At 39.4% G+C, this 10,919-nt stretch overlaps 1 protein-coding gene across 1 annotated transcript; it reads right to left on the bottom strand.

Annotated features, from left to right (window-relative positions):
- Positions 1 to 6,001: 6,001 nt before the first annotated feature.
- On the bottom strand, positions 6,002 to 9,205 carry LOC143574323 (large ribosomal subunit protein eL6-like). The gene is made up of 5 exons (XM_077058974.1): positions 9,131 to 9,205; positions 8,162 to 8,425; positions 6,737 to 6,843; positions 6,399 to 6,580; positions 6,002 to 6,303 (listed from the first exon to the last, which is right to left on the bottom strand). Exons 2-5 carry the CDS (start codon positions 8,416 to 8,418, stop codon positions 6,148 to 6,150), a joined length of 702 nt encoding a protein of 233 aa, XP_076915089.1. The 5' UTR covers positions 8,419 to 8,425; positions 9,131 to 9,205; the 3' UTR covers positions 6,002 to 6,147.
- Between the last annotated feature and the right edge of the window lie 1,714 nt (positions 9,206 to 10,919).

A 10,919-nucleotide genomic window follows, 5' to 3' on the forward strand; every position in this document is an offset into this window, starting at 1 on the left:
GTCCATACCTCGTCAGGTACAGTACAAAAGATCCTACAGTATCGTACGGACTGGCTCATTTGGGCGGGAATTCTCCCGGCTTTGTGCGGGAGAGTTCCCGGCTTTGCTCATTCCTTCTTCAGGTGACATTACTGAATTATTATGAGAACTAAGTGCCTTGTGCGTGTAGCTTTGCTGCGCAGGTAGCCTTCCCTGATGGCTTGTATCCGCAGCTGCGGGAACAGGCAGAGTACACCATTGAGAGGCTTTTCCTGCGGGAACAGCTTGCGTACTGCGCGTAAGGACGTCACATCTCTGAGCATGGTGGGTCCTGCGGATCCAGTTGGTCTTGGCGCAAACGTCCCTTTAGTTAAGTCTTGCGGGTTCAACCGCGCAGACGTCCGTTAAGGAGTCTTGCGGGTTCAACTGCGCAGACGTCCCTTTTCAAGGTGAGTCTTGCGGGTCCAACTGGGCTCTGCCGGGACCTACCTCTTCAATTGCATAACAAAAGTTTTTCTATACTTTGCGTCAAATTTTATTTATATTTGAATAATTTAACTAAATATTATAGTTTATTTCAATTCCTTTATATTTTCAACTTTTTGACTGAATTTTTACGATGTCAACTTTATGTATAAACATTAATAATATTCATAACTGTTCTGATGCGTTGTTTGTTATAGGTTTGTAAAAATGAAAGGAAAAAAAAACCATAAACTTCATATTATTTAAAATTTAAATAGCAAAATAGAGAAACTAATACAACATGCTTTCAATTATAATTGATTTATTTAGTGCAACACCCTTTATTCTCTTCATAGTGTCTCTAAGTCCTATCTTTCTCCTTCACCAATTCACCTGCACACAAACAATCGGTTATGATTATATTAACAACTTAAATAGTATAGTTTTTAATCATAGTTAATATATAATATATTAAATGTTTACAAAGTTTAATAAAAAGAAACACACATCTCAAATTCAACCCAACCCATTTAGGGGTGCTTGGGATTGCTTATTTTAAGCGACTTATGACTTATTAACTTTTGAAAAAGTTAAATGGTGTTTGGTATTGTGTGTTATTCTAAGATGATAAGTTAGTAAGTTACAAAGTTGTAACTTGATAACTTATGGAAAAGGTGATAAGGAAGTAAAATAAGGAATCTCAAACACCCCCTTAGACCCGATTAGTTAACTTTCCCATTAGAAAAAGAGAAATAGAAATACATGGTCCGAAATTGACGTTGCATTTCTCAGGAAGTTGCACGGCCATGTTATGGTCAACGCCAGAGATGGGCGGGCCGTTGACCAAGACACACAAACAGGGTTGGCCCAAGATCCTAATAGCCGTACAACACGCATCATTTGGAGGAATAGGGCTAAACGGTGCAACCGCAGCTCTACAAGGAAGCAGTTGGACCAGTGCAGAGAAAAATGTGGTTCCACATGGGAATCCCATACTTCCTTGCACCATTAGGCCCAACACCAACACAAATACCATCATTTTCTTTCCTTTCTTTTCCATTGTTTAGATAGATCTAGTTTAATATTCCATAAAACTGTTTCGGCAAATTTATAGACGAAGCCAAATGAATCACACATGGTACATGTCATTCCTAAAACTCACCATCACTCAGCATTTTTGGCATGCTTAAGGAAACAGTTGCTAAACTCATATGTTGTGGTTAAGGAATCATGAATGGGATCATCTTCACTATTTCACTCTTAACATCAATCATTATATATTACTTTTATAAATAGGAATGGCAACGAAAATATAAATATACTTTAGAGGCGTTTATTGTGCAGTTTTAACTTTTAACGAAAGTTCTAGGACGGAACGCTATGGTTTTGGAAAACGACAAACCAAGACGTTTTAGTAGTCTAAACATTTTTTTGTTTTATTAAATTGTTAGTTTGTTTTCAAAATTTAATGATAAAGATGGTTCCTGAATATATATTAGATATATAACTGCATATACTAAAAATGAAAAGTGAAGAAACACTAAACGACCCCGGCAGATTAAGGATAATCTTAGGGTTAAGTAGATGTTTCCCACGAGGGTTAGGTCCGGCAAAGATGGTTATTCTTCTCAACCTGCAAAACAGACACCGTAAGCTCGTCACTGAGAAAGGGGGGGGTTCCTCCTTGTGACCACCCTCCGGCGTGAGAATCAGACTAGATTACTCTGAATATAAGTGTATATTGAGAGAAATAGCTAGAGAGAAGATGATGATACCGTTCCAAGGTGTTGGAGTATTTATAGCCGAAGGTAGGTTTCCAAGCAGGTACGGCCAGCTGTATATAATATTCTTTTTCCACCAACCATGGGCTATGTTCGTGCCACGATGGGAGTTGGTGGGTAGGCAGCGGCTGATAGTGACATTTTGTACTGGAGCGTGCTCCTCCTCGTACTATTGTCGGTGAGCTGTCACCATGTGATTGGTTCATGGGTCGCTTTTGTCAGATCTTGTCTATTTGTCCATACCTTGGTAGGTATAGTACAAAAGATCTTCTAGAAGCGTACGGACTGGCTCTTTTGGGCGGGAATATTCCCGCCCTGCTCATTCCTTCTTCAGGTGACATTAATGAAGTATTAAGAGTTAGTGCCTTATACGTGTAGCCTTACTGTTAGTGCGGGTGGCCTTCCTTCTTGGCTTGTACCCACAACTGCGGGGACAGGCAGGGTACTGTACCAAGGAAGGCTTTCCTGCGGGAACAGCTGGCTTACTGCGTGTAAGGTCTTCATCTCTCTGATCATGGTGGGTCCTGCGGATCCAGTTGGTCTTTGCGCAGACGTACCTCTTCAAGGTGAGTCTTGCGGGTCCAACTGGGCTTTGCGGGGACCTACCTCTTCAAGTCCCCCCAGTCCATTGTTCTTCCCATGAATTGTTAATAAGTGAGGTGAACTTTTGGACTTTAAGCAAGGGGTTTTAAAGGGGTTTTCGTGTTTTAAGGTTCTCCGTGGGGATTCTTCCCGCAGTTTTCCTAATGTCACTTGCAGAAAATTCCCGACTTTTTCTGCCTGATCTTTGGGTATGATGCGGGTAGGTGCGTAACCTCTCCGCAAGTCGGGAGCGTTGAGTTTTACTTGTGTAGATTCTCCACGGGGTATTGGTAGTTTTAGACATAGTGATCAGTTATGTTAAACAACCAATTCCACCTTGAAGCTTCAAACAATCTAGTTCTCAACGTTCCCGCCATGCGGGGGTGTTATTTCCCTTTCCGCAAGCATGACCCATAAGATCCATCTTGGGTTCAATTCCCTGCAAGTGCTGAGTATGTGAAGGGTTTCGCCTTGACACTGTACCCGCACTTGTCTTATGGTTTCTTGTTTTCCAAGGTATCTTCTTGGCTTCAATTCCCTGCAAGTACTAAGTATGTGAAGGGTTTCGCCTTGACACTGTACCCGCACTTGTCTTACGGTTTCTTGCTTTCCAAGGTAAGTGGTATATTCCCTCTTATTTTTGAATCTTTTTGAATCTTTTTGGAATTCGGAGAGTTGGTGAAAGGATAAGGACAGTCCAAACGGTTGAAGGGACGTTGGCGTCTTCTGACTGTTTCAGGACGTGCAGGAAGTTATGACGACGTGACAGCATGTGGTCAATCAGGACGCTTTTTCAGGCGCGTGGGCGCGAGTTTCATGACACGCGCCATTCCGACACATGTTGCCAGCTTGCTTTATCCACACGTGTCGCCGTGTCATTGCGCCTGCGCTTTCTCTCTCATCCGCATTAAATTCATCGCATTCATTGCGATGAGTATATAAGGGGGAGAGGGTGTATCTCGTCCCATACCTTCACTTCACCTTTCTTTTCCTTTTAAGCGATTTCCGGCGAATACTCATCTTTTCCGACGAGCATTCTCCTGAAACCGCTTTCTTTCATTAACATTTAAAAAATGTCTTCTACTCATGACCTCGAGGCTAACGTCGAGGAGTCCGAAGTTTACCTCGAGAACTCGACGTCCACGTCCGATAAGGACGATAAGAGTACTGCTGGCGAGTGCCAGTGTACTCTTTCTGTCGATGTATACCATTACATCGTCAAGAAGTTCATGCTGGAGCCGTATGAGCCAGAGTTCCCGGAGGCCAACCAGACCGTATACGACACCCCTAAGGGCAAAATAGGGGTCTACGCTTCGTTCTTCCTATATGGGAATCTAAGATTCCCATTAACGAAGTTCGTGTACCGTGTTTTGGAGAAACACGGTGTTCACTTGATGGAGGTGCACCCAATGGCAATTGCCAAAGTTCGCCATTTCGAATGGGTGTGCCGTATTTTGGGTATCGAGCCTTGCGTCGACCGCCTGATAACCTTCTACACTTGGAGGTGCATCCAGGGTTGGTATACCCTTGTTACTCGGATCAAGGGTTTGAAGATCTGCGCTACTGAGCGTAGTCTTCGTTCTTGGAAGCGGGAGTTTTTCTACATCTCCCATCGCGATGACGTTCAAGAATGGGAGGGCACTTCCTAACCTTCACGCCTCCAACTACCAGGAGACGGAATGGTTCACCAAGATCTCCCAGATTCAGACTCCGGTTTATCGCTTCGCGGAGTCTGGGATGGTGATGCTTGGGATGAGCCGTGTGTGGAAGGATGCCGGGTCTGGGACGCCGCAAATGCCCATCATTCTCGAATACGGTTTGAACTATCTTCCTTTTGGTACGCCCCGTCTTTTGTGTTGATTTAGGGTTTTCCTTCTAACATTTTTATCTTTTTTATTTCAGAATGGAACAACTTACAGTCACTCTTGCATCCGCGGGAGACTGGTGGTCCCACGCGGTTGGGTACTCACCGGTGTTCCCCCCAGTAGCTGGGGTTGTGGTTACCGGAGTTTCTTGGTCACTCGGTGGCCTTGGGATCGGAGTAACCTTAACCATCTTTCCAGAAGTTTGAAAAAACTTAGAAAAATAATTAGTTCTAGCTTAATGCACGGATGGCGCCAATGAAGAAACACTAAACGACCCCGGCAGATTAAGGATAATCTTAGAGTTAAGTAGATGTTTCCCACGAGGGTTAGGTCCGGCAAAGATGGTTATTCTTCTCAACCTGTAAAACAGACACCGTAAGTTCGTCACTGAGAAAGGGGGGGGTTCCTCCTTGTGACCACCCTCCGGCGTGAGAATCAGACTAGATTGCTCTGAATATAAGTGTATATTGAGAGAAATAGCTAGAGAGAAGATGATGTTACCGTTCCAAGGTGTTGGAGTATTTATAGCCGAAGGTAGGTTTCCAAGCAGGTACGGCCAGCTGTATATAATATTCCTTTTCCACCAACCATGGGTTATGTTCGTGCCACGATGGGAGTTGGTGGGTAGGCAGCGGCTGATAGTGACATTTTGTACTGGAGCGTGCTCCTCCTCGTACTATTGTCGGTGAGCTGTCACCCTGTGATTGGTTCATGGGTCGCTTTTGTCAGATCTTGTCTATTTGTCCATACCTTGGTAGGTATAGTACAAAAGATCTTCTAGAAGCGTACGGACTATTCCCGCCCTGCTCATTCCTTCTTCAGGTGACATTACTGAAGTATTAAGAGTTAGTGCCTTATGCGTGTAGCCTTACTGTTAGTGTGTGTGGCCTTTCTTCTTGGCTTGTACCCACAACTGCGGGGACAGGCAGGGTACTGTACCAAGGGAGGCTTTCCTGCGGGAACAGCTGGCTTACTGCGTGTATGGTCTTCATCTCTCTGAGCATGGTGGGTCATGCGGATCCAGTTGATCTTTGCGCAGACGTACCTCTTCAATGTGAGTCTTGCGGGTCCAACTGGGATTTGCGGGGACCTACCTCTTCAAAAAGGTAAATATATAGAATAAACCATTACTCGCTTTACACGTTCGTATCAAAGTTACAAACCATCCGACTGAAAATTGTGTATCCAAATTTTATTGTTTGGTTTACACTTAAGTCCCTCTGGCAAAGGTAACACGCTAAATAATTTTTTACATTTTCTCTTTCCGTTATATAAAACACGCCATGGTTAGTAACTGAATAAAATGTAAAACCAAACAAATATAACAATAAAATAAAAGATACTTTCCAAAATTCCAGGGTCCTTAAAATATGATAAAAAAAACTTCAAGCTCAACACAAAACAAAACATAATAACCTTGTCCTCTAAATCTATGATAACATGAAACATGATAACTTCAAACTTAATTATGGTCCTTAAAACACAAGCTCATGAGGCTTCATGCCTGCCTTGAGTGAGAATCTTGCACCCAAATAGGTTTTCAAATCTGGAACACACTCAATAGCTGCAATCAAAGCCGCATCCACAGTTTTTTGGTCATCTTTCTTGTCCTGCGGAAGCAAATTCTTCTCCTATAGCACACATCAACAAAAAACATGTTGGTATTAAAAAACACGTACCAAAATGACGGTAAAAGGTGATAAACATATTATAATTTGGCAAATACCTCTTTCTCTGCTTCAAAAAACTCGCCCTCGCTTTTTTTCTTCTTTTTCTCAACCTTCTTTCCAAAGTACTTGTCGTCAAACTTTTCAACATTTACCCCTAAGACGTCAACCTTTGTTGAGGTGGCAATAACATATGACTGGTTGACCCTCCTCAAAGGAACGCCATTGATCTTAAAAGGACCTAACATTATAAAAGAAAATAGTCATCAACAATTGCAAAACGCCAAATAGTAAAAAAAACTAATTTATAAAACAAAAAACAGGCATGAAAACAGGCAAATACATGAACAAAAACATGTTTCTTGTCAATTGATGATTACAAAATAAAAAAAATTACCAGTAACCAGCAACAATCCAGAAGTAAGTTGTTTCAAGAAAACAACCCTCTTTCCCTTGAATCTTCCAGCCAATATAATCAGCACGGTTCCTGGGGTAATGCTAGCCCTAAACATGTGCAAACATTCCATGAAACCCGATTTATAAATGTGGTTAGGTCTGCCTAAATTTGAATAGTATAATGTTGTTTTAGATTGGTTTTGGACGCAAACCGAACCAAAAACCACAAGAAATGTTAGGTTTTTGAACACTCTTTGGTTTCGATTGTTTCAGTTTACACAGTGTTAAAGTTTGATTTCGACATTTTTTATTCTGGTTTGAAACTTTTTAGCAAAAAAATAACTGCTTTGGGTTTATAACTTTGAGTCTAAAAATTTCTGTTATATAAAACCTGTTAAAAGATAGGTTTTGAATTTGTTTCAGTTATAGCTTGTAACATTAGGTTATTTCAATTGCATACACATCCCTAGTAAAACAGCCATAAAAATAACGATGCAGCTTCTGGTTGTACATAGGCATGTTCACGAGCCGAGCCCAAGCCGAGCCCGAGCCAAGGCAAGCTCAAGCTCGGCTCGAGCTCTTAATCGAGCTAAAAATTTGAGCTCAAGCTCGGCTCGGTTTTAAATCGAGCCGAGCCCGAGCTCTTAATCGAGCTAAAAATTTGAGCTCAAGCTTGGCTCGGCTCGGCTCGGCTCGATTTGGCTCGAGTTTACCTGTAATAGTAAAAATTATATGCAACCATCAAGCTAAACTAAATAAATAAGACGTTAATATCAACACCAACTAAATACTAACTAAATAAATACGTCTAATAACACCATCGAAAACAAAATATGTTCAACAAGTCTAAACCAAACCAAATACAAAATTAAACAGAGAAGTATTATCTATGAGCGACGGCCGATGGGGAGGTGAATATGAGCGGCGGCCGGCGACGGAGGTGAATATGAGCAGCTAGGGTTAGAGTGGAAAATGGAACGTATACTGATTATTGAGTGTGTGAACTATGAAGTCCCATATCTCAGTTACTCAGTATATGGAATTATGAATATGAACTATGGAGTGAAAAGAAATTGGGCTGGATTAAAGGAAAGCCCATGTGTTAAAATAATTGAGCTCGATAATTATATGCATGTATATATATATATAATAAATTAAAATAAAATAGTTCGAGCCAATCGAGCGAGCTCGAGTCGAGCTGGGGCTAGCCTGAGGCTCGTTTAGAAATCGAGTCGAGCTAGGCTCGACACGTTTAGAAATCGAGTCAAGCTAGGCTCGACTCGTTTACAATCGAGCCGATTTCGAGCAAGCTTTCTCCGAGCTTTTTCAAGCGAGCTTCGAGCCGTGAGCTTTTTGAACAGTCCTAGTTGTACATCAAGCAACGCGTGGTGTACATTTTGTTTGTAAAATCTATCTATTTTCATACCTGAGCTTAGTGGGACGGGCCTTTCGCTTATTAACGAGCGGTTTCTTGACATCATCAGCCGGGTAAAACTTCGGGGGCTTCTCAGTTGGTGCCGCAGCAACAGCTTGCTTCTCGTGTTTAGGAAAAGTTCCACCATTTTTGGCCTTGATGGCCCACAAACCCCGCTTGTGGTACATCTTGGACCGTGAGTATTTGCCCACGCCCCTGATCAAGTCAGGGTTCCTGCAAGTGTGTGGCTTTCGGGTAGTCGGTGCCATTGGTCTTCTGCTATTACCCAAAACTTGTTAATTCATAATCGTACATCATAACACAAATCATGCAATGGGTTTAAAAAACACTAATTTTGCCAGTTTCTGGTTAAACCCCCAAAGCCATGTTCAATTCATTTAGTTTCAAAGTTTAAAAAACATATGTTTTATGTAACATAAGACATATCTAGTTATGTGTTTTATTGTTTTTATCTAAAATTTGATAATAAAAAGGAAGCTGATAAGTATTTATTTAAAACTAAATGTAATTGTTAAAAATACATCTGCATATTGGGTTGTAAATAATTAATTTAAATAATTATGAAATAAAAATAACATTTTTTAAAGATTTATTACTGTCTGGAAACACTAAACAATTCACATTTTTATAGAGTTATATAAAATTACTAACAAATATGTCTAATCAAATAGTAAACAGTGCATAAAAACAATCTTTTAGTCCAAATCTTTATTATTTCAGCTCAAATTAAATTGAAATAACAAAAACCCAAATCATACAAAGTCCTAAAAATAAACATCTAATGATTTAAATTACTCAAAAGCAGTATGAATCTAAGAACTGACATATTACAACTAAACATACAAAATTTTAATACATGTATGCACCATGATTGATTGTGTAAGAAATTAATAACGTAAAACATATATCGTATTCAATATGTCTATATTTGTAATCAATTGAAGAAAAAAGGATTGTTACCGGTGACTTCGCTGCTCCGGTGATGTGCGGCGGGTTGAAGCTGCAGAGTGGTGAAGAGATGAAACCCTAATAGGTCGTGTCATATAATATAAAATGAGTGGGCCTATAAGATGGGCTCTTTATGGGCCTGTTAAATGGGCTCGACTTAAAATGGTGTAGTTATTTTAGGAGAATAGAAAAATGGCCCGTTGTGGAATTAAATATGACTACGTGTTCAAACCCTGTTAGGCTGTTAGTAGCGATTGTTAAGACGTGTATGTTCGGGAACTTGTCACACGCGCATAAGAAAATGTTTCGTCTCAAATATTATTAATATGTTATGGGTGTGATAACTGGGGACGAGAGGAGAAGTTCATAGTTTAATATGTTCACACATGGTAATTACATGTTGGGTGACATCCTATGAGGTTTAACTTGGCAGCTAAGAGGAGATTTCTAAGTTAGGGTTGAGTTATAATAAGAAGATTATTTTTCTACGAATGATAGAAAATAATCTTGTCCATTTATTTTAAAATTGAATGGTTGAAATTAGATTAGAGAGATCATCAAGTGTAAAACAAGGGTAAGGACATAATAGGGATAACACATTTGTTGATTTTCTCTCTTCACATGCAAGGCACATGTCAAATACCCCCATCATTTTAAAACGCCCATAACTTTTTATACGACATTTTTTTTTTCAAAACAATTTCACCATAATAACGAGTGTTTTTTTTTATCTTTTATATGAGTACCATATTGCTATATAAAAATAAAACAAAAATCGTGGGTTTTTACAAAGTGTGTTTTACCAAAATTGTGTTATACAAGTGTGTTTTATTTTTTCATAGTGTTTTTTGCATTGTGTTTTTTACATTGTGTAATTTAATTGTGATTTTCATTGTAGTTTTGTCATTGTGTTTTTATTTTTCATAGTGTTTATTCCATTGTGTTTTTTACATTGTGTCTTTTTCATTGTGTTTTTCATAGTGTTTTATTTTCTGACGAAATTTCTAAAGATTTTTCCTGCAAGGTGGTGGCGGTGGGCGGTGGTGGTTGTAGGAGATAGGTGAAAATTTAAGTGTGTTTTAATTAAGTGAGTTTTCAATATTAAAGTATTAGACAAAAATACTCTCCTTCCTAACCTTTTTAGGATAATCAAACTTCTTATTTTATATTTTCTCTCCTAAGTTATATGTGAGAAAAACATATAATATTAATTGTTATTAGGAGTAGGATGTTACATACTTACATTACATTGCGTGAATTGGAATTGAAATGAAATGGATTGAAATTGGGATAAATTTATAAGTTCACACTGTTTTGTGATGTAGATGAGGTTTTATAATTCAGATTTTTGAAAATATAGTAGTATGGCTTGTCAATTTTTTTATGAAACATTGTTTAGATGAATCAAAGATCAAGTGTAATAGGTTCACCCGCCTCGATGTCACCATGACGGAGGCGCCAAACACGTCGCCATTGCACTAGCGCCCGACATCACCATAAGTTCATTTTTTTGAACAACCATTTATTTTTCTAAACCAACTAAAAAAAATTACACCTACACCATTTACTTTTATTTTAGTTTTTATTTAGTTAAATTAAACAACATTTTAATAAAGCGGTTTGTTAAGCCATTAATATATTAATTAGTGAAAGCTCTTTTGTCCACGTAACAGTGATGTGACGGGACTTTTAGTAACTAACACCTTTCCAAAACACTCGGTATAATAGGAAACTAACAAAGCATCATTCAGTTAGTGTGTGTTAACCAAATTACAAAATTGAGATGGAAATAGCATTTATA

This window comes from Bidens hawaiensis, unplaced genomic scaffold, assembly GCF_021521415.1.
Source record: "Bidens hawaiensis isolate Kalapana, Puna unplaced genomic scaffold, B.hawaiensis_p1.1 tig00026897_1, whole genome shotgun sequence".
NCBI classification, from domain to species: domain Eukaryota; kingdom Viridiplantae; phylum Streptophyta; class Magnoliopsida; order Asterales; family Asteraceae; genus Bidens; species Bidens hawaiensis.